Source organism: Spermophilus citellus (assembly GCF_964194105.1).
Source record: "Spermophilus citellus genome assembly, chromosome: 7".
NCBI classification, from domain to species: Eukaryota; Metazoa; Chordata; class Mammalia; order Rodentia; family Sciuridae; genus Spermophilus; species Spermophilus citellus.
In genome coordinates, this window is record NC_138188.1 from 28,499,550 (window position 1) to 28,523,780 (window position 24,231).

General features: G+C 40.2%; 1 protein-coding gene across 1 annotated transcript in view; it reads left to right on the forward strand.

Annotated features, from left to right (window-relative positions):
• COL6A5 (collagen type VI alpha 5 chain) overlaps positions 1-24,231 on the forward strand; it is a 152,818-nt gene that overhangs the window by 83,843 nt on the left and 44,744 nt on the right. The window contains exons 15-31 of the mRNA XM_081302236.1: positions 181-207; positions 320-364; positions 450-503; positions 2,365-2,427; positions 3,064-3,129; positions 3,534-3,587; positions 7,993-8,028; positions 8,535-8,597; positions 10,162-10,224; positions 11,469-11,531; positions 14,295-14,357; positions 16,700-16,750; positions 16,873-16,908; positions 19,216-19,278; positions 20,266-20,328; positions 22,734-22,769; positions 22,923-22,959. Of these exons, the coding sequence (XP_081158362.1) occupies positions 181-207; positions 320-364; positions 450-503; positions 2,365-2,427; positions 3,064-3,129; positions 3,534-3,587; positions 7,993-8,028; positions 8,535-8,597; positions 10,162-10,224; positions 11,469-11,531; positions 14,295-14,357; positions 16,700-16,750; positions 16,873-16,908; positions 19,216-19,278; positions 20,266-20,328; positions 22,734-22,769; positions 22,923-22,959 (883 nt within the window). The remainder of the gene's footprint in view (positions 1-180; positions 208-319; positions 365-449; positions 504-2,364; positions 2,428-3,063; positions 3,130-3,533; positions 3,588-7,992; positions 8,029-8,534; positions 8,598-10,161; positions 10,225-11,468; positions 11,532-14,294; positions 14,358-16,699; positions 16,751-16,872; positions 16,909-19,215; positions 19,279-20,265; positions 20,329-22,733; positions 22,770-22,922; positions 22,960-24,231) is intronic.

Here is a 24,231-nt window from a genome sequence, read left to right on the forward strand (position 1 = left end):
ATCTCAAGGAGTCTTGAGCATTAGTTAAATTCTATCTATAACCCCTTTGCAGATATATAGCCAGAGTGACTAAAGAGCTACATAGTCCTTCTCCTTAGCAAGGCAGCTCCTTCCTGCTACAGTCTATAAATCCGCACTTTGTCCTAGATACATTAGTGACAGATATTTAATCTTTTGCAGGGAGCCAAAGGATTTTCTGGATATAAGGTATCATAATTTCTTCTTAGTCATGTTTGATTTCCTAAAGGGATGAGTTTCCCAATAAGTGCATGGCAGAGACCCACCCTTTACCTGACTGCTGTTCGTCCTTGTCTCTCAGGGAGAACATGGAGAAGATGGGATTGATGGGCTTGATGGGGAAGAGGTAAGCCATTTTTCTTCACATTATCGTAGCACCATCATGAGGTTGATACTTTTTTAAAAACAGGAATTTTTTTTTCTTCTTTTAGGGCTTTCATGGTCTTCCTGGAGGAAAAGGAGAAAAGGGTGATCCAGGATCTCAGGTAACACTTTTGTGTACATCAAAGAAGGAGCATTTGGTGACAGAGATAGTCCTAATTGTGGTGTGTCACTCACTGTTGGGATAATATTAACAGCTGACTCAACAGCAGAATGAAAGCCTATTACCTAGGAATAGATGCTGTATTTTTGTTTGGGGTAAGTGTGTTAACTATGTGATATTAAAAAGATTTCAGCTAGAAGAATTCAAAGCATGTTAGGTCCTTCTATGGGCATGTTTTTCAGAAGTCTGAAGATGAATGCTTTTGTCCATTGATAGCATCTGTGTTCTCTTTATGGCCTCAGAGAGGAAAAAAAAAAGCAAGAGAAAGTTATTTTGCTGGCCTTGGTAGAGCAAATCACAGTGGAACATTTTTTTTTTTAAATTTTAAATTCATTTCAACATCCATTAATGTATGCCTACTTGATTCTAGGCAACTCTATTTTTTATGTTCTTATCCATTTATTTATCAAATAGTTTTGAGCACATGTCATATGCCAGACACTGAGTTATGTGCTAAAAAATCAGAGGTGAACCACACAGTCCTTGTCCTCAAGGATCCCACAATGTAGCGGGGAGACAGATATATCATTAGGATGTGACTGGGGTCACATTGTAGGCAGCTGGGTAAGAGTCCAGAGAAGAGCACCTAACTCTGCCTCAGGGTGGGGGGTATCCAGGAGTCTTTTTAGAGGAAAGGTTCCCGGAGTTGAATATGAACAGCAATTAGCAAGGCCAAGATGTGGAGGAAAAGCTCTCCAGGAGAAGGAACAGCACGGGCAAAGACAAGTGGCTTGGGGGCGCTGCATGTTGTCTTTTCTTGGGGAGGGAGCATTAGAGAATAGGCAGGAAACCAGGTTCAGGAGGTGGCAGGAAGAGATCAGGATGGCACCGCTGAACTACGTGGAGGAGTTTGGCTTTTATCCATTAGGCAATGATGAGCCATTGAAAGATTTTTGAGCAGAAGTATCATAATTAAATTTGCATTTTAGAAATATTACTTGACAGTAGTGTAGAAGATGTGTTGGAGATGACTTGGATGCAAGGAGGGATGAGAGGTGGATCTGTAGTAATGGAGATGAGGAGGGACAAAGCCTTCAAGTGAAGCAATGGCATAAGAATGTCTGTCTAGAGGACAGTAAGAACATAGCAGGGTGCAGGCTGGGGTGCAGCAAGCAGGGCACCCTGGAGGGGAAAGGAGGCACTCACTGTCAGGGTTAGGCAGAGGGAGTTACCCCCTAAATTTTACACCCTAGGAACCTCTCTTGGCTTACCCTAGTTCTGGCTCTGGGACATAAGATATCCAGGTCAAGGTGACCAGAGGAGCAGGAAATGGGGAGTTGGTTTAAATGCCTGCAAGGATTCTGGCTTGGGCAAGTTTAGTTGGGAACAGGTGGTTTCAGGTGAAAAACGGAAAATCCCTATGGAAGTTTTCAGTGGGAAATTTGAATATAGATGTCAGAAGTTGCTAGATGGACTAGATGCCCAGTACAGTAGCCACCAGCCATATGGGATTAAATTTAAATTAATTAAAATTAAAAATTCCACTTACCACTTTTCAGGTGTTCAGTAGTGACTACCATAATGAACAGTGCAGATACAGAACATTTCCTGCACTGCAGAGAGTCTTTAGTCCAATGCTAGTCCTCTAGATGCTTTTCACAACTAATATCCTGACCATAAGCTTAAAAATGAACTTGAGAAACCTACAGGAACCTGGCTGAGACAGAAGAACATGGAGCATTGTATGTGGCAGATCACCCTCCCCACCACACCACACACTGCTTGACATTTAACATCATTATAAATGTCTCCTGCAAGCTAACACAGAAGCTGGTTTTATTTTATTTTATTTTATTTTTCAGGGCAGCCCAGGTTCCAGAGGTCCGCCTGGGGGAGATGGAGAGAAGGGCTTCCCAGGGGATCCTGTAAGCTCCTAAAGTCCAGTGGCTTCTGAATTGTTCACTTCCTCCCTAGTTCCATCTCTTTTCCCTTTGTGCCTCCTGCTAACCTATAGGCAAATGCTTGTCTTAGGAGTGGGGTGGTAGGTGTTGACTGAGGCTTCTTTGGGAAAAATTCGTCCTTGACTGATCTGGTCTGATTATTTGAAAAATTCAGAACTAGAAACTAAATTTCTATCTTAGGAATCCTTTTGATATGTTAAGACTTTCAGTTTCCTTTGGAGAGACGTTTCCATAGTGTTGTGTGTTGGACTACTAAATTTTGCTGACCTGTAGTCTCCCTATTTGTAGGTTCTGTTATAGGAGAATCTTATTATGCTTTTGAGGGAATGGTCTAAGAATGTTTGGACTAGGGTATCAGAGAGACTGCCATTACAGGGGAAATCACTACACAGTAAGGACTCTTATGATTCTTCATTTATCACCACGTTTCCTTCAAACTGCGGAAATGTTGTTTGCATACTTTAAAAAAATCCTAAGTTTCAAATTGGAGAATTTTCTGACACTTTTCGTCCCTTAACCTTAGTAGTTTAACAGCATACCATATGGGGTGAGGAAGCTGATATTTTTGGATTCTAAATTACTTTTAAAATCTTCTTCTAGGGTAATCCAGGCCGAAACAGTAATATCAAAGGAAGAAAAGGCTCCAAAGGAGAACAAGGAAGACAAGTAATTGGATCTATTTTACATATATGAGCTGATTGATTCCATTATTGAGCTAAGCGAAATTAGTAAAATGCATGACCCTTCTGCAATTGAACACACATATCTATGTTTAAAGGGGCCTTATTTTGTTAAAATAAGTCATGTTCATGGCAGGTTACATTTTTACTGGAAAATATATTAAGTTTCTGGCAAGTGATGTCATTTGGGAAAACCTGGAGTGGCAGGGTATGTTCCTGTACCTTTTTCTTCCTTAATGACTATCTAACCAGCAGCATTAATATACAGAATGATTCTAGCATGACACTTTCATTTTACTGTTTTAATAATATTTGATGATTATTGCTGATACCTCTAAATAACTCAGAATCTTTTGCCTTCTGATCTTGGGGGAATGATTGTGTTTTTAGGGTTCAACTGGGCAGAAGGGTGCACAAGGGAATCCTAGTTCCAGAGGAAGCCGGGTAAGTGTTTCTGCAGATACTTATTTTCCCTCCTATCCTTTGGAAGTTCCATAGAGGCGTTCAAGTTATTTGTTGCTACAGAGTCATCTGATTCCTGGGACCACGCATTTGCAGGGGTTCTAACTCTTGGCACTGTTGACATTTGGAGCCAGACGATGCTTTGTGGGGGCCCTAGACATTGGGAGTGTTTTGCAATATTCCTGATCTCTACCCACTGCATGTCAGTAGCACCACCCCAAACCCCTCTCTATTTGTGACATCCAGAAATGACTTCAGATATTGTCATATGTCTATGGAGATATTGTGTGTGTGTGGGGGGGGGTGGGAATGGGAGTCAAAAAATCTCCCCAGGTGAGAAACACTGTGATACAGTCCACCTTTCCCTTTCCACCTTCCAGATGCTTTTGAATATCTTTGGAGAGAGTTGGTCACTTGAGCATAAATGCCCTCCCCTAGTATCTGAGCATCTGTGAGCTATGTCAGAATAGTGTGAAGTTGGGAGATTACATACTTTCTCTTTACATGTTGCCAATGGAAAAGAGGAATCACAAATAAATTCTTCTTGAATGGACCAAAACACTGGTGATTAGGGTCAACTCAGGGGCCACTTCAATGTCCTAGGGTAACTTGATAGCATCCATACGATATCAAGCCGATCACAGCAAAAAGAGGGGCATTAGATTTCCTGATATTTGGAAAGAACAACCAAGAAATCACCTTTCCCGCTATGAACTACTAAAGTTAGGGACGATATTTGTAATGTCAGAAACTCCTCTGTCTCGTGCTCAGTGTGGACATCATGAAAAGAGAATAATGGGCAAAGTTCTTGGTTTTGGCAGAGTCTTGTGCAAGAGGGAACTGAACATATTTGGCTTTCTTTTCTATTATAAATTTGGAATCTTTTCATCTTTCCTGTGGGCTGCTGCTTGCTCGCCCTTCTTTCTAGGATACATAGTGGAGATAGTTTTCTGCCGCCTCTTGCCTTTGTTGATCATTTTTTTAAAAATGTTTAATTTTTTATTTCTCTTTGGTGCTGAGGATCGAACGCAGTGCCTCACACGTGCTAGGCAAGTGCTCTACCACTGAGCTACAGCCCCAGGCCTTCTTTTGTTGACCTTGAATCATGTTGAGGAAGGGAAAGGATGTGAAATCCAATGACTGAGGCTTCCCAGTGCTTCTGGGGACATTCTTTGGAACTTTGCCCTTTTCTCCATATAAGAGAATTCAAATCTAATAAGAGGAAACAGTAAAGCAGCAAGATCAGCTAAATGTAATAAATTGATTTTTTTTAAAAAAAATTTTACACAAATAGAGCACAACTTTTCATTTTTATGGTTGTACATGATGTAGGGTCACAGCATTTGTGCAATCATACCTATGCATAGGGGTAATAATGTCCATCTCATTCCACCATCTCCCCACTACACACTCCCTCCCTTGCCCTCTCTCCCCTCTCCTCAATCTAAAGTTCCTCTGTTCTGCCCCTCTTTGGTCAACATCCACTTATCAGAGAAACCATTCGGCCTTTGGTTTTTGGGATTGGCTTACTTCCACTTAGCATGATATTCTCCAACTCCGTCCATTTACCTGTAAATGCCATGATTTCTTTCTTCTTTAAGGCTGAATAATATTCTATTGTGTATATATACCACAGTTTCTTTTTCCATTCATCTACTGAGGGGCATCTAGGCTGATTCCACAGTTTATCTATTGTGAATTAAGCTGCTATAAACATTGAGGTGGCTGCATCGCTGTAGCATGCTGCTTTTAAGTCCTTTGGGTATAACCCTGGAAGTGGGATAGCTGGGTCAAATGGTGGTTCCATTCCAAGTTTTTTAAGGTGTCTCTATACTGCTTTCCAAAATGGTTGTACCATTTTGCAATCCCACCAGCAATGAATCAGTGCACCTTTTCCCCCACATCCTTGCCAGCACTTATTGGTGCTTGATTTTTTTGATAATTGCCATTCTGACTGGAGTAAGAGGAAATCTTAGAGTAGTTGATTTGCATTTCTCTAATTGCTAGTGATGTTGAACATTTTTCATAAATTTGTTGATCACTTGTATATCTTCTTCTCTGAAGTGTCTGCCCATTTCCTTAAACCATTTATTGTTTAGATTATTATTATTTTTTAGATTAAGATTTTAAAGATACATATGTGTTATTGGCTTAAGAGAAAATACTTTCAATATGATGGAGCTTTACAACTGATACATTAATCAGGCACTTTCAAAAAAGAGGTGCTGGGGTAGGGTAGGGGTCATCCTTGGATAGGCTAGTCAATGACTTTCAAGTCACTCTAAGGACTGGAGGTTCTCAGTCCCCTCCTCCTCTTTTACCCAACTTTCCTGTTGATTGGCTCCCTTATGACTTCTTTTCTTTGGAATTAAATAATGCAGTGTTGACTTAGGAACACATGACGCTTTTTGACCCTCTCCACCACCCTTCCAACGAAGGACAGAATTCTGCACGAGGGTCAGAGCCCCTTAAACGATGTCAGATTCTGAACTACACAACTAGACTCCAGACGTTGCCTCCTGCATGACAGAATTTCAACTTGTATAAAGGTATAAATTAAATGTAGCATCAGCTGTCACTACAACTATGGATCAGCTCACTGGAACATACACTTAAAAAAAAAAGAAAAAAAATACACTTGAATGTGTATTCTAGTCCTGTTACCTTTTGCCTGCCACACAGGAGGAATCCTTACAAATATTTATATTTATACTGTGTTTTGTACCAGGTCTATCTATTTCAAATATTAATTTGCTTAAGCCTGATACTATGTCCATGAGGCAGATAACTATTGTTATATCCATATTACAGATGAGAACATCAAGGAGCTTTAGGCAATTTGCCCAAAGTTACAACAGCTAATAAGTGGCAGAGCTGGAATTTGCACTTAGATGTCTTACTTCAGAGACTGGGCACCCGGCCACCCCGGTTGAGATTCATTGTGTAGGTGTCTTGTGTCTCACAGGCTTAAAGAGTAGAGCTGAGTTCAAGACTACCTGACTTCTATGGCTGTGTCTCTGACTCAGGATAGCAGTGGGAAGTACTCACTGTTACATGCAACAAACATTATTTTATCCTGGGTTTTTAATGGAGACAGAATTGAGAGATCATAGAAAGAGTAGCCTCCATCTCTAGTCACATCCGGCTACAATCAGCTGATAAGTTACCTTGGGCAACTTCTCCTAAAGTGCATTTGCATTTTAAAAGGAGAGTACTTTGAGTCAAAGGGAAGAACTTTAGTGGAAAAATTCTAGCCATCTGTCAGACTGGTGGAGATGGTATTTGGGCAGGGTGTTTATTCTAAGAAACTTCAGGTAGTGGACAGTCAAAAGGAAATGGCAGGGGCTGGGGATGTGGCTCAAGCAGTAGCATGCTCGCCTGGCATGCGTTCGGCCCAGGTTCGATCCTCAGCACCACATACCAACAAAGATGTTGTGTCCGCTGAAAACTAAAAAATATATATTAAAAAAATTCTCTCTCTCTCTCTCTCTCTCTCTCTCTCTCTCTCTCTCTTAAAAAAAAGGAAATGGCATTATTGAAATAATTTCCATGCAGCAAATGAATTAATAGAGTTGTTTTAAGTATTTGTTTTGTACCTAAAGGAATCATAAGTTTGTTTATCTTAGCACAAAGTGAATGGGAGGTCCAGAAGGTTCCACAGTTCTCTTAAAGGTGTGGGGATTGTGGTGGTGTGAGTGGGCAGATTTTTATTGTATTTTAAGGGAAAAGAAATAGGGGTCTGGGACCTAAATCATCTGGCTTGGTCACCTCTGGGAAGGGGAGATGATGCCCCTAGGTGGCTACTCTGGTAAGGAGCAGACAGGTGGGGCTTGAGGGATCAGCCCGGCTATTCTCTGGTGAACCTAGTGGTAACATCTGGACCATCACAGAGTGCAGGGGATGCTGTCAGCCACTTTCTTCCTGTAGAATCCCATAGAGGCAAACTTTAGGTGCCATTAGGAAATCCCTATGTCCAGCAGCTTCACTCTTTGCTAAGGTATACTCAGAAGCCCAAGGCAGAGAGACAGATATGACATTCTTATTCTCTGTGGGGAATTCATATAGAGTGCTTTGTGGGTTTGCTGAGAGGCAATATTAGAAGACAATTCTTTGGGGGCGATTTGATTCTTCAAACAGCCTCCTGAGTATTAATTACCAACCTAATATTAAGGTCAGAGGTCGTCAGACTGGCGGCTGATCTGTGATGACATTTAGATTAGTTTGCAATCAATCCCCCAAATGTTGATCTGCCATGAAGCACCCAGTGTGAAATCTTGTGTGTGGAAAGTGCCTCACTTTTTGTGAGCTGCTTACTACTTATGTCAATCAAGGAGTGAGAGAGCCCCTCCATCCAGACACACTGACAATTTTGTCTGTTCTGTTCCAGGGACTGGAAGGCCGAAGGGGGTCCCCAGGTGCTCCCGTAAGTACCCTTTATTTCCTGTCTTCTACGGTGGAGGGGACCAAGAACATTTCTCCTATGCAGATGGTGCTGGGATAAATGAATATTTGACGAGGGTGCCGTGGGAAGTGCCCTGCACTGGATGTGATCCCCACCAACAAGTAGGAAACACAACCAATAATTCAACCTCCAAAAAACAGGATAGGCCTGATCAAGGGCAAAACCTTCAAAGATGCCTTGCAGATAAGAATTCTCGCACAATTCCAAGTGCTGTGAATTTGACTGATTTGCATGTGCATTGGGAATTAATGTACATGAGAGTGAAATTCTTTGTAAAAATAAGAAAGAAGTTTATGTTCATTCCTTGGGCAATCTGGAAGAAAAAAATCCTAGGCAAAGTAGGGGGTACGCCACAAGTCAAATAATATAGTACCTATGTCCTACCTATGTCCTACATACCATAAAGAGAAAATCTATATGGAAACTATGTGGAGAAAATCTTGATGCTGGAAACTCTTGTCCAATAGGGAGAACCAGGAAATCCTGGACCTCAAGGTATTCAGGGAGCTGATGGATTACAAGGTTCACAGGTATGTTGGAATATTCCATTAATGTGGTTATTCTGATGGGAAGAACTGGATAGCTCTGTGAAAATAAGTAATTGAGAAATGTTTACTCTATACCCTCACCACGTTTATCAATTCTCATCGTGGGGGGTGATTTTGGGATTTGGGACCACCAAACCTACTCCAACATTTACAGTTCTCAAATAAGCTTTTTATAAGAAGAAAGATGTGTTCACCTAGTATTGTGTCGGGGTGTTTGTAATAATGAATGCTGGAGACCTTAATATTATATTGGTAATTAATATTGACATCAATCAATTGGTTTTCTATAAGTGAAATCCTGCATAGAGACTCCAATAAAGGAAAGTTATTTAGAAGTCTGAAACTGTTATTCAGAGTACCTGAAGCTAAATACACAGGGAACATCACTTCTAGATTATGGCTGAGCTTTATGGGAGCCATTTACATTTCTTCATGGTCTTATCATTAGTAATAAGGGCATCAGAAATTAGACCAACTTTTTTGCTCTCTTCCATGCCAGAAAGAAACCATGGTCATCCCTAGAGTATGGCTGTGTAACACATGGGTACTTAGTCACCTTATGGAGTCCACCTTGTATGGGGCCCATTTTAAGCTTGGACAGATCTGGGTGGATGTTCCTATTCTAAGGTCTCATTTTTCTTCTAGGAAATTCCAGATTGTTAGTACCAAACTGGAATTTGGTATTCTCTTGAGTGGTTCTGGAGTCCCTGAAACAAGCCAAGAGCCCAGCAGGTTCTGGATTGAGTGATCATAGAATCAGTCTAGACCCATTCACAGACTTTAGAGTGCAGGAGTTGTGTGACAATTACCTGCAACTCGACACTCCACCCAGTGGCTCCCAGGCAGCCAGGGACTGCTTCCAGCTGGTATTTTGATAATGAGGAACATTATTTTGGGCTTCTTTTTCTATGCAAGAGAACTATATGAGAACCATGCATCTGAAGGCAAATAGGTCAGAAAAATATACTTTGATTCCTCAGACAGGAGTTTTCTGCTAAAATGTTTCTTAGTGCTAACTTCAAACAACTTTGCTCTCTATTTAACACATTGTTAAGCAGGTAGGCCCAGGGAACCATCAGAAGAACCTATTTGTTGTTTGTATCTTCCTTTTTATATGGGTTTTCTTTCTCCTCTTTGGTTTATTTTTATTTCTCCCTGCAGGAGAAGGATGAGGGTCTTATGCTCAGGGAAGGAATTCTATAATAAGATCTGTATCACTGAGTCTGGGCCTGTCCTCGGTGACTCTCCTAACACAGGCTTAATTTCACAGTTAGAAGCCTTCTTGAAGGGTTGGACATTGCTTTTCCTCTGTGGGGGGTGCTTCAAAAGCACTCACCAAGAAAGTGAGCTTTGGGGCTGGGGTTGTAGCTCAGTGGTAAAGTACTTTCCTAACACATGTGAGGCTCTGGGTTTGATCCTCAGCACCACATAAAAATAAATAAATAAAATAAAGGTATTGTGCCCATCTACAACTAAAAATAATATTTTTTTTAAAAGAGAGTTTTATTGACATCATTGCCTTGTATTTCTTTTGTTACCACAAAAGGGGTCAAGTGGAAATCCTGGCAGGAAAGGAGAAAAAGGAAGCCAGGGGCACAAAGGACCTCAGGTGAGTGAACGAGGCATGTGGTCAATGGCTCCAACCTTTTCCTCTTACTGCAAAACATCTTCATATATTGTTTATTTTTAAATTATCTACATACGGATTATTTCACTTTTGCATTACTGTGGGTTATATTTTTAGCGCAGTTCAGATTACATGCCTAAGTCACGCCTCTTTTTCCTTCATGGGGTTTAACTCAGTACAGACCCACTTCATCAGCCTAAAGAAAGCATCTTACAGGCCAGGTGTGGTAACCATGCCTGTAATCCCAGCAGCTTGGGAGACTGAGGCAGGAGGATCGTGAGTTCAAAGCCAGCCTCAACAAAAGTGAGGCACTAAGCAACTCAGTGAGACCCTGTCTCTAAATAAAATACAAAATAGGGCAAGGGATGAGGCTCAGTGGTCAAGTGCTCCTGAGTTCAATTCCTGGTAACACCCTGCCACCCAAAGAAAGCATTGGCAGAATATAAATATGCTGAACCACGAACATTTCCTCCCAAACCTGATACATTATTGTACTACATTTTTCTACTTTCTCTAACTTCTAAAAATCATCTGTGCCATGCACATGTCTCCTTTGAGCTTAGATATTTAAACTTGAATGCCAGTGATTCCCTGCTGCTCCAATCTCTCTGATTCCTAAATCCAGCTCTTAAAGTTATCCACTGAATCTGCTTGTTTCCTGAGTAACAAGAGCTTAGATAGTGAAGAGTGTGTGTGAGACATTTTCTGAATTTGTCCAGTTCTTAAGCTCAGACAGCAAGAGTTCAGAGGGCGAGGGATGCCTGTATTTGCTCAATCATCTTCCTAGAGGGTGTGTGAAAGACCCTTTTGCCCATTTTTAGATTGGAAAACTGCAATATATCCTGCATGCCATTGTGGGTGTGCACACAGGGTCATGCATACAGGCAGCAGCAAAGTGGCCCGTTCTGTCAAAATCAGTGCATTGCAGCGTCTCCCACGTTTGGAAATAATGTTTGTTGAGTCAGTAGTGACTTTCTCTTTCTCTCTAAGACCTCATATGGACTAGTGATGACCCAGCAGATGCAGACCTGTGGTCCTCTAAGTAGGATTGGGCCTTGAGTCATCTGTTCAGCCCCGATGCCTTCCTCTCCTGGGTGGCTGAACCCCTTGTTAAGGAGGCGTCAAGGGGCTGCTGGGAATGATATGAAGAAAAGTGAAACACTTCTAATGGGTTTTCTAAGAATGGCTGTGGTCTTAACTTTTGCATCTCTCCCTTTTCTTTTTAGGGTTCTTCTGGGCTAGTGGGACCTAAAGGGAGCATTGGAAGACCTGGACTTATGGGGAGAAAGGTAAATGTTGTTTCTTATGGATTTCAAGTGCTAAGAGCAAAAGTACATGCCTCCTTTCTCTGATTTGATGTTCATTTCCCATGTGATGAATCCAAGCACCACCAGCATCTGCTAACCTGTTCCTTTCTTTACAACTGCTCATCTCTCCCTTTACTAGGAGAGACATTGATCTTGCCCATCTTGAAACAAAGCTGAGAACTCTTCTCAACTCCATGATTTCCTGAAAGCAGAACGTGCTTGGTGGCTGAGTCAGGTGGGGTGGGGGACATCAGAACTCAAGTCTGTTCCTGTAGGTTGTCCTCTAAACTCAATCTACCATGCCAGGTGGCTCTGTTGGAGATAGTCAAAGAAAGTTATTTGCCTCATCAGAATCTCACTCCCCTGCTTAAAACCATCCATCAGGTCCCTCACTGGGTTACCTTCAGGGGCCTGGGTCTGTGTAGTTATACAGGGCCTGAGATGGGCTCCTGCTTGATTTAAGGCTGTGCTCAATCCTGGAAATGCTTAATTTCTGAGCATAGGGCCTGTTTTCCTTTTACACTGAGCCCAGCAAACTATGTAGTCAGAGGTCTCCTCCCCATGACCCTTGGGAAAATCTTCAAAGCTTAAGGTAGTAATAAGATAAATAAGTCCTGGGGAGCTGATATAAGCATTTTGGCTATAGTTCATGGTACTGTATTGTATAACTGAAATTTTGCTAAGAGAGTAGATCTTCAATGTTCTCACATTTAAGAAAGAGTGCTAAAAAAGAAAGAGTGGTAACGTCACTGGAAGAGGGGAACTCAACTCAGGACTAGAGGGATGCTTGACTGTGAAGGAAAAGAATTTCAGCATCTGTGGGCAGAGGTGCAGAGATTTATTTAGGAAAGCAATAGTAGACACTCAAAGGAGAATGCAGACCATCTTGAGAGCAAGAGATGATGCTTTTGGGGTTTTCTGGTGCTTCTTTTAAAGGAAACTTGGTGAGGTGTGGGTGTGGGAAGGTATGTGAGGATGACGTTTTCAGGATCCTTAGGTCGGTGTGGTCTCTGTTATCTGATGGGTAGATAATGCTGTCAGGCCCCCAATGTTATTGGTTTCTTAAAATATCCTCTATCAACTTACTCTATTTATTGGTGGACAAATTAACAGCATGAAAAGTAATTATCACAGGTGAGTGAACTTAGAACCTTTAAGATTTCCCAGATATTTGGGAATATCTAAAAAGCCTGGAATAGCTTGAGGTACTTTAAATTAAAATTGTATTTCCTTGCTCTTTCTTTATGTCTCCTTTCTACCTAATTTCCTGATCTCCTCTATCCTACCTCAGTAATAAATTGAGGCAGTAGATGTGCTAACTAATGTGATGTGGGTAATAATTTCATAATATGTGTATGTATCATAGCATCATATTATACACCTTAAACCTACACAGTTTTGTCAATTATACCTCAATAAAGCTGCAGGGGGTGAGGGAGCAGCTTACGAGACCCCTTGCTGTTTACCCTGTTTAGTTGAAAGCTGTTGCTCATCTTCCTCTGGTGAGTCTGTGTTGGCTTGTCTCCGCCTTCTTTTTACCTTCCTCCAGCTCACACAACATTCTTAGGGCTTAACTTCCCTGTTTCTTTCCCTTAGGTAGCCTCCCCAGGCTCACAAATCAGGCGTGGACTCCCCCTCTCTCTGCTTCCGTAGCACCTCAAGCTCTTAAGAAATTTTATTAGTGCATCATAATTCTACATAAAAATGGGACTCATTGTGACATATTCATGCTTTCACATAATATAATTTGATTAATTTCATTCCCCAGTATGTCCTCTTGCCTTTTTCTTTCCTCCCTCTCCCAATCCCCTTTCTCTACCCTATTGGTCTCCCTTCTATTTTTATGAGGTCCCTTTCTTTTTTTTCTTTTTTTTTTTTTTCCTATCTAGCTTCTGACCCTTTACTATCTGAGTCTGGCTTATTTTAGTTCAACATGCTGCTCTCCAATTCCATCCATTTTTCTGAAAATGACAGAATTTCATTCTTTATGACAGAATGAAACTCCATTGTGTGTATATATACCACATTTTCTTTATCCATCCATCTGTGGACAGACACCTAGACTGGTTCCATAACTTGGCTATTGTGAGTTGTCCTGCTATAAACATTGGGTATGCATGTATCACTAGAGTATGCTCATTTTAATTTTTTTGGATAAATACCAAGGGGTCATATGCTCGTTTCATTCCCAGTCTTTTGATTTTCATAGTGGTTGTGCTAAATTACATTTCTACCAACAGCATATAAGAGTTCCTCTTCCTGATAGTCCACCTACATGCCAGAACTTGTGATTTGTATTCTATTTTTTTTTTTTTTTTTGGTACTAGGTATTGAACCCAGGGGTGCTTAACCACTGAGAGCCTAATTCTCTTTTCAACCAGACAACCTGCCCTTGGTGAGGGCAGGACCATATTTATCATGTTCAGTGGTTTATTTTCCAGGACATTAAGCAATTGTTGGATGAGCAAATGCCTCAGCAAACAAATCAACTTTCCCTGGGTTCATTTTTCTACTCTTTGCTTCTCCTTCAATTCTTTCATGAACACTGGGAAAGCAGTAACTTGAGTTGAGCTCTGGTCTGTGCTTGATATTTTTTGCTTTCCTTTGGGAAGATCATTACTTGTACCTGTCCCCCTGCTGAGCACTGACCGCCCCCCACCCTTGGGAACCTTGAGTCCCCACATCCTTTGGTGGGAGCTAGGTTTGATTGTACTAATCTGAAGCTCTTCTTGTCTCATTGACTAGGGAGAACCTGGAGAACTTGGAGTTCCAGGGCCAGGGGGGCCAGCTGGACAGCGGGGAAAACAGGTATGAAATTTGAAACCCTTCCCCTCCCAACTTCAAGTGCTAAGTTCTGAGGTAAGGAGAAGGGAGATGTCACTATTGGCACAAGCATCTGTGGTATGGAAGGTACTTAGGCATCTGGGAAGATGTGGGAGCATTTCTCCAATATTCTACATCTCTCTCTCTCTCTCTCTCTCTCTCTCTCTCTCTCTCTCTTTCTGTGAGTCTGCTCTATCTGTTAAAGTGAGGGAGAATAATAAGGGGGAGGCAGAGAGGATAATGAAAGAGTTAGAATAGGGCATTGCAGTATTTTAGCAGTCAGTATGGCCATGTAGATACATATTGCTGAACACCGAAACTTCCCCTTTCTCTCCTTGTAAAACTCTAGGGCAACAACAGAAGATAGGGGAGTAGGGCCAAGAAAGAGAGCATCACCCTTTCAGGTTTACACTCTCTCCTAAGTGGCTCTGGTTGTACCCAAATCTCAGCTCTTGGAACACCAAATATTAGGACAATTATTTCACTCCTTTTTAAAAAGAACATTTTTATTAAAAACATTATGTGTACATATTATAGAAGATTTGCCAAGTGTATAATTGACCATAGCTTAGATGCAGAATCAACCTAAATGTCCAAGTGAATGCATAAAGAAACATCACACACACACACACACACACACACACACACACACAATTCCACTTTAAATAAAAGAAGGAAATCCTGTCATTTGTGTATGAAAACGTGGATGAACTTGGATGACATTATGAGCGATGAAATAAGCCAGGCATAGAAAGGTAAATACTGTACCACATAATCTCACTTACACGTGAAATGTAAAAAAGGCAAACTCAGAGACAGAGTAAATTGATGGTTCTCAGAGGCTGAGGGGGTCGGGTACTGGGGTGATGTTGGTCAAAGGAGACCACATTTCAGACAGGAGGAATAAGTTCAAGAGATGTGTTGTACATCATGATGATTATAGTAAATCATAATATATTGTGTTTTTGAAAATAGGAAGGAAGGAAAGGAAGAAGAGTATGAGGGAGGGAGGGAGGGGAAGGAATTAACAAGTAACCACAGAGCCAGGAGCTCACAGAGAAATGAATATAAGGACACAGCAAGTTCCTGATCTGTTGCCATGTCCCACAGTCCACTGTCTCTACAAAGGCTTCTGGTCTTCCTTCATGGAAGTTTTTATCCATAAAAGTAAATCAGAATGCTTGTAGAAATGGTCCGGCTTCTTCAGTCTTCAAAGTGCCTTTTCATGATCTAATTTGAAAACATGAATATTCAAAAAGGAAAAAAAGAAAAAAAAGAAAGGAAATTTACCAAGCTTAAAAATGGGCAAGGGATATGAAAAGAAAAATTATCTACCATCTCACCATTTTGAGATTTTTTTATTCATATCCTGGAGATAGCAAAAAATAAAAATAAAAAAGAAGGAAGAATCACTTTATTTTCCCTTCTTAATAATGTATCATGAGCATTTCTTCCTAGTCTTGACAAATCGCTACATTTTTCTCTCAATGACACTTAATAGTTTTCAAATATTCTACCTTAATTTATTTGCCCAATCTCTTATTATTAGAGATTTAGTTTTATTTCAGTTTTTCACTATCCTAAATGACACACCAATGAATATTATTATACTTAACTAAAATTTTGGACAAATGCAATGTGGGTATGTGTTATTATTTTTGTGCCATGCTGGGGATCGAACCCAGGGTCTAGTGCTTGCTAGGCAAGTGTTCTACCACTGAGCTGTATCCCTGCTCCATCTTCTACATAGAAGTTTCTAGAATTTGTATAGTTGGGTCAAAGAGTATGTACATGTTTAATTAGGCTTTGAATTCTACTTGTCTATGCCATTAGGAAAATTCAAACAATATATAGGTCCACGAGCAGGAGAATGTTTGGTTTAGGGCCCCCACACCAACATGGATATTTAACTTTGTTTTCCCATCTTTAACATTGACACAAATGTTATCTGTTCAATTGCATTTATTTGGTTCCTAGTGGGGATAAACATCTTTTCCCTGTATATCTATTTGCCATTTAGCATCATTCTTTGGGTAATTCCTCACCCATATTCATTGGACCAACTCCCAAGTTTCCAATCAAGAAATGGCCACTGGGTCTGAGTCCTGAACAACCATCCTTCTATTTCCTGCACTGGTTAGAGTGGAGATGGCCGAAGAAGTACCAGGGCATACCTCAGGAACTGAGGGAAACCTAGCAACACACATGTTCCCAGGTTCACCAAGCAGGCACCCTCCACCTGGAGGTCCACAGTGCTTCTCTATTGGTATTGGGTACAATTAGTTTTTTTTCAACTCTGAGACTGAAATGATCTGGTGTGTTTACAGGGAGATTATGGCATCCCAGGTTATGGTAATAAGGGACAAAAAGGAGTAAAGGTAAGTATGAAACATAGTTCTTTTTAAAAATTGGATAAATCAAGCCTAAATAATAACAGAAGAAAAAACCCTACAGAGGAAGTGGTATGCTGATTTATTTGTTTTCTGCTGAAAAATTACAGGGTCCAAGAGGATTCCCTGGAGATATAGGGCAGAAGGTACTGTGCACATGAACTTCTTTTGTAATTATCGTGATCTTCACCTTCTTGAGAGTTAAGGTTGTAGGTCTGAATGTAATGGGAAGGTGGGGGCTGGGTGGGAGCAGTGTAGTTGTTTCTCCCAGAGCTTTATGACTCCTATGAATCTTTGTATTGGAAAAGATAGTCCTGTCCTTCATTGCCTGAGGTCCCACACCTTGAAACCCCACCTAAGGTACCCTTTGTACTTTAGTTCTTCTTTCTTTTCATGATTTCTCTGCCTTTGTTATCTCATTCACTACCTTGGCTATTACTACTTGCCCTTCATTATTGCATCCTTTGTTTCCTCTTGGCTGAAAGATGAGAATAGTTTTCTCATCGATCTTTTTTTAAATTTATTTATTTATTTTTGCATTGCGATTAGAATAGAGGACACAGAGATCTAACCCACAAAATTACAACTACCTTATATTAGACAAAAAGGTGCCAAAAGCATGCACTGGAGAAAGGATAGCATCTTCAACAAATGATGCTGGGAAAACTGGAAATCCATATGCAACAAAATGAATCTGAATCCTTATCTCTCACCATGCACAAAAGTTAACTCAAAATGGATCAAGGAGCTAGGAATCAAACCAGAGACTCTGCGTCTAATAAAAGAAAAAGTAGGCCCTAATCTCCATCACTAGGGGTTAGGCCCCAACTTCCTTGATGAGACGCCTATAGCACAAGAATTAAAACCAAGAATCAACACATGGGATGGATTCAAACTAAAATGTTTTTTCTTAGCAAAAGAAATAATATGTGAGGTGAATAGGGAGCCTATATCCTGGGAACAAATTTTTACCCCTCACACATCAGATAGAGCTCTAATCTCTAGGGTATATAAAGAACTCAACAAGATAAGCACCAAAAAAAAAAAAAAAATCCAATCAATAAATAGGCCAAGGACCTAAACAGACACTTATCAGAAGAGGATATACAATCAATCAACAAATATAAGGAAAAAATGCTCATCATCTCCAGCAATCAGAGAAATGCAAATTAAACTACTCTGAGATACCATCTCATTGATCTTTGATCTTCTATTTTGATCTTTTCCTTGCTTCTATTGGTCCCAAATACTACAGTCACTGGATTTTCCCCAAAGCATAGCCTCACTATGCTGCTTTTTTTCTTTTTGTTTTTCTTTCTTTCTTTTTTTTTTTTTTTTGTACCAGGGGGTTGAACTCAGGGGCATGCCACTACTGAGCCACATCCTCAGCCTTTATTATTTTTTATTTTGAGACAGGATTTCACTAAGTTGCTGAAGCTGACTTTGAACTTGTGATTCTCTTAGTGCTGGGTTTACAGGCATGTGCCTGGCTTGTTATGTTACTTTCTTGATCAGACCTCTTCTAGAATTCCTCCTGGACTATTAGATTGAAGATGGGTCTTCTATTTCAACCAAAGTAACTCACATTATATGTGTATGCACAATGATTCTGTATTAAGATTTTCTGTTTCAAAAAAGTGTTCAGAATAGTGTTTTCCACATAGTTGGTGCTCAGATCAAAGTGCAAAATATAGGTTAAAAAATAGAATGATGTCTAATCAAATCCCCTAGAGGAAAGCAGCCAGTTTTTGGATTCTCTTAAAAAGTATTTTTAACTGATGATTTACCAAAATATTCTTTCTTTAGGCAGAAAAGGATACAAGGGAGATAAAAGGAATTGGAGGAGAGGGGGTGGAGATGTTCAAAGTATGTTATGTGCATGTATGGATAAGCCACAATGAAACTCATTATCTGTATAATTAAAATGTACTAGTGAATAAAAAAAGACAATTCCAAATTAAAAAGAAAAAAAGGACACAAGAAGAGACTATATGAATAGCTATTAGGACAAGAGTTCTCCTTCTAAAGGATCTGTTTTCTAATTTACTGATAAAGGGAGGAAAATTTGCATATATAAATTTACTGACAAGTGAAATAAGCATATTGATAAATAACTATTAAAATTAGTTTCTCACCAAAGTCAGAAAAATTTTTTAATCTTCAACTTAATAATTTAGGGAATATCTAAATGGACATAATGACAGTTCCAAATGGCAGGAAAAGATGACATTTAATGTTTTATTGGCCTTCGTTAATATATACAGTATAAGTCTTTTTTTTTTTTTGATACTGGGGATTGAACCCAGGGCCTTGTGCATTGGAAGCAAGCGCTCTACCAACTGAGCTATAGTATAATTCTTAAAAGAGCAATTCAGTTTTGGTTTGAAGACAATTTTTTTTATTCTCTTATAGCACATATGTTAACATCTTTATTTTTTTCTCTGAATCTTCAGGGTATTGTTGGTGATCCTGGAATTCCTGGGGACCCTGGACCCAAAGGGTTTAGGGGACTATCAGTAAGTGACCTGGTATTTCAGAAATAGTAAATGTTTCTTTGGCAGACTCTGCTTTCATGTTGTAATATTAAATGTGGATTGTAGCTCCATCCCAGGGGCATCTAAAATGCCACTAGCTAGCTATGTGACCTTCAGTACACCTTTTCAGGGCCTCTATTTCTACAACCTAAGAACTAAACTTAGTGACATCCAAGGTCACTTTCAGTTCTAAATGTCTACAGTTCCATGAATCTGAACTACCGTAGAGATTTACAAATTGATGACTGGCTGTTGCAGAAATATCAGTGCCTTTCAGTCTTTTCTAAGGCACATGTAATCCCAGAATATTAACACTGTGAATGGAAATGAAACCGTCATCTTCCCTCAGGGTCCCTGAGGGTTTTCTGATGATTCTTCTACCCATAAGAAGGTCATATGGGGTATTTGTTTAATAAGAATACTAAGATCTTCTAATTAGCAAAATATGGACTAGATTTTTTATGCTCATTTAACTCCAACATGCTGAGACAAGCATCCTTTTCATTTAAAGTTTGAATGCAGCTATCAGTGGTCCCCCTCAGTGTGAAAGAGATATAATTCAACATAAACTTTCCATCTGGCTGGATACATTTCAGTGGGCACTCATGTCCTGCTTCTTATTTATCTTTTACAGATGAGAAGCTTTTTTAAAAACTAGATCTCTGTGCACACCAGTATATTTGCTTTTTCTATTAGTTCCAATTCCAGTTTATGGCTAATTTAGATTTCAATGCACAGCTGGTGCCAGAGCACAGTATATCACTGAATGAAGGGCTAAGAGGTAAATGGATGCTTACCAATGATTAAGAATGCAGAGCTTATATTACAAGTGAACAATTGATCTGTCTTATATTAGCAGCTGCTCGCTTTTAAAAACAATCTTTAAAAAATTATAAACTTTGATTAAAACTGAGGTAGCCCCCCCATGAATAGAAAAATGTTGACTCTACTGTATGTTCCTGTCTGCAGTTCACCGTAGGCCAGAAAGGGGAAAGTGGACTTCCAGGATCCCGCGGCCTGCCAGGACGGAGAGTGAGTATTTGCATGAGAACTAAGTAGTATGTGCTGGTTTCTGGTAGATTCCATAGAAAGGGCACAGAACTTATAGTCAGAAGCATTAGATTTGAATCCAGATTCTGCTTCTTCCTAGGTAGTATGCCCTTGAGATAGTCACTGGGTCTCCCAGTTTATTTCTAAAATGGGGATGACATATCCTCTCCTGACCACCTCAGAAAGTAGCTATGAGGATCAGATAATCAAATGCAAACACTCTGCAACCTTTAAAGTGCAAGTATTAGGTGCTATTGTGATTTATTACTGAAGGCTTTAAAAAAAGAAACGGGATTGCATGAACTTTGCAAAGGTATCCTAGCAAAATGTCCATCACGTGAGACAGTTGATAAAGTTTGCCAAAACCATGATTTTTGCATCCCTATTCTCAAAATTAAGACTTTAGAGAAAGCTGGAAATAGAACTGCAGCTTCTCACTCTGATTCTATTACAAGAGAAATGTCACCTCTGGAAGCATTCCCAGGAAATCAGGTACATCTCCCACTGACCAAATATCCATAATCTCGACTTTAGTTCCTCTGAGGTGGTTATAGCTCTCTCCCATCACAGGCATAGTCAGATAAGAACTAAATATTGCCAGCACCTGTGGTTTGTGGAGGAACCCCAGGCAGCATTGTGTAAGAAATGGATAAATTGCTTCTCTTGCTTTATGCATCAAGGGGTTCTTGAACTTTGGATTGTATAATGGAAAAAAAAAACAGGATTGGTCTTGTGATAAACTGATAATATAATTTTTTCTTTCTTTTGCATCAAGGAATGGGTGAATATTCTTAGTCATGTGGGTGATCATCAAGTCTCTGTGCCAGTCTTGTCTGCTCTGGATTGATCTTTCCAGATTCTGGGACTGTCATTTGGGCCTCCCACCCCCATCTTCCTGGTCTTGCACTTGGCCTGACTGATCTGGACTATAATGTGGCTTCTTGATCTCAGGCCTTTGATCCTCAGATTTGCTTAAGAACTTTCTCAAAGTTATTATTAAGCTTACTCTTTCAGAACACACTCTTCATAGGTATGATTCTCTGTAAAATGTGGGCCTCCTCCTCCATTTATTAGCCAGAAACTGTGATTCTGTCTGCTTAAGGTGTCATGTATTCTTTTCTGTTTTCTGCCATAACTTGAAAAAGGATGGTTGAGACTGTACCTTTTAGTGATTTGCATCAGAAAGATAACATGCTCCTATGAATAGAATCCTGGATACCACAAGATTCTGATCAACACCAGAAGCACACCACAGGTCACCTCAGCTTTTGGCAAACATTTACCTGGTTAAATATACACATGCATGGATGGATGGATGGATGTAGAGAACCAATTGTCATTGAGGACAGAGATTCTTGCACTGACATCCATGAATAGGCTTCTGGGAGGCAGGAGTCCATAAAATTGTACAAGTGTGAGCACATAATAGCATTTTTCTGAAATGAGCATACTAGCATTCATTAGTTGCTTAAAGGGATCTATACATGAAAATATATTATGAACCACTACTCATAAGAAACCTAATCCCAATAGAAGGAAATAAGAAGAGGGAAAAAAGAAAAGCTCAAGATGCTGAGAAGTAGGATTAACTTCTTTCTAGAAACCTTCCTTGATTTATCTCACCCAATTGGTTTATTGCTTTGCTCCATGACCTCTTGGCATTTAGAGCTTAGTGTGTAAGCTCTCACTTGAGCTCTTATTTTCACTTTGCTATGCAGTTGTTTTGGTTCTTTCACATATGTTGGGGTTGCATTTTTAAAACCCCTAATTTGTAACATAACCATATCCCTTCTTTTTTTTTTTTTTTTTTTTTTAAAGAGAGAGTGAGAGAGGAGAGAGAGAGAGAGAGAGAGAGAGAGAGAGAGAGAGAGAGAGAGAGAGAGAGAGAATTCTTAACATTTATTTTTTAGTTCTCGGCGGACACAACATCTCTGTTGGTATGTGGTGCTGAGGATCGAACCCGGGCCGCACGCATGCCAGGCGAGCGCGCTACCGCTTGAGCCACATCCCCAGCCCACCATATCCCTTCTTAGCACCACCCTTTGTGAAGTCTGCTCTTTACTGTTTTATGCATTCTTATGAGAAATGCCTTAAGTGTTGCATCTTTCAGACAAATATCTTTAGGAAATGCTTTTGCTTCTTCTTACCACCCTAGAAATAATTCAGTTCATTTTGGGTAGACATTAGATTACCTAATCTACATTGAAATTAAAAAAGTTTGCAGCCTTGATGTGAGTGGGGAAAATGTCTTGTAATGAGCCCACCAAAGGGAGAACTTTAACTGCTTTCTGTCTGCTGTGCTGTTTAAGAAAGGTTTTGTTTTCTTATTTTATTACTAAAGACTGTAGTTCACAAGCCAATAACTTGCTCTGTTTTTGTTTTCCTAGGGTCCTAAAGGTGTGGCAGGACAGCCTGTACATTCTGTACGTATCTCCTAAATCATGGGGAAAAAAAAAAAAAAGAAAAGAAAGAAAGAAAATTCTAATCAGTTTACCAGGAAATAAATACAATCACAAGGCAATCAACTGTATTTATGTTTATTTTCTCTCTCTCTCTCTCTCTGTAAAAAATTACAGCAATGTGATCTGATCAAGTTCTTGCGGGATCACAGTCGTGAGTATTTATGTGTCATGAAGAAGTGTGTCAGTGGTTCTGAGCGCTTGGGATTAAACCCCACTTAGCACAGGTCTGTGGAATCAGAAGGCTGAATTCACTGATGGAGAAGCCTCTGTAGCAGGATTTCCTCAAGTGCCTTCTGTGGGGACATCTCACATCAAAGGTGGGAGGAAAAAAAGGGTATAAGTAAAAATGTGTGAGCTCCTGAGGGGAGATACATACAAGAAGAGAAGATATGCATATGGGAAACAATTAGAGACCAACTCAAAAGGTGTATGTATTTGCTCACATTAGTAATATAACAATTATGTGCAAAAAGATTGAGAGGGCACTGTATTAAGGGAATGAGCGTAGCAGTTTAGGGTTAATTACTTAGTTATTTAGACATTGACATCACTCGAATTCTGGTGGAGGGAGGTGAGAACTACAGCCTGGGACTACAGGGAGGGAAGGAAAGAGCCATTGCAGGGGGAAGAAGTGTGATGATCAAGCTCCCTCCAGGCCTTTCCAGTCTTCTCAGTGAAATAAAATATCTTCCCAAGGAAGACCCAGGATAGGTGGAAAGTGTCAGGGAGGTGAAGACTAGTTGTTGGAGGGTTTGGACTTTGAAGGGAGAAGTTTTCCAACACTAGATGAAAGGAGTCAGTAATTAGAGGGTTGAGGAAAAGCAGGTAGGTTCTTTAACCACACTGGGTCCTGATTGGATTAGGCTGAGACTCCAGAATGGGAACAAGACTTTGAGGGACAGGCCTTTAGGGCTTTGTAGATGACATCACCATGACAGGTTCGATGTGTGGTCTAATATCCTTTGCTCTCCAGTCTTGTCGAAGCTCTCTGCCACCTGGGATAAGGGCCAGATGCTGATCTGATGGCTGGGACCCTCCCCTGAGATATAAAATAGATCCAGAAGTCTGGGGGCAATGGGAGAGAAAGAGGTCAGCCAACAATAAAACAGCACTGCCCAAATGGTCCGTGCTTTGAAGGGAGACATAGAAGTAGAAGGTGTTTAGGAAATTTAAATAAATAAATACTTAGACAGATAGAGGAAAAGTAATTTCTCCCAGAGTCAACCAGGTTTGATAGATTCAGTCCCATTAGGTGAGTCTAGATCCATTTATTTGCCTGTAGCCTTGCAGCTGGGTTTGAAGTTAGCACATGAAAGTTCTCTGTCAGACAAAAGGATCTGATTTAGACTTTGTGATGCAGAGGAGATGTGGGTTATGGGTACTGGTGATGACCATCAGCATCTCAATGGCCATAGGACTAAGA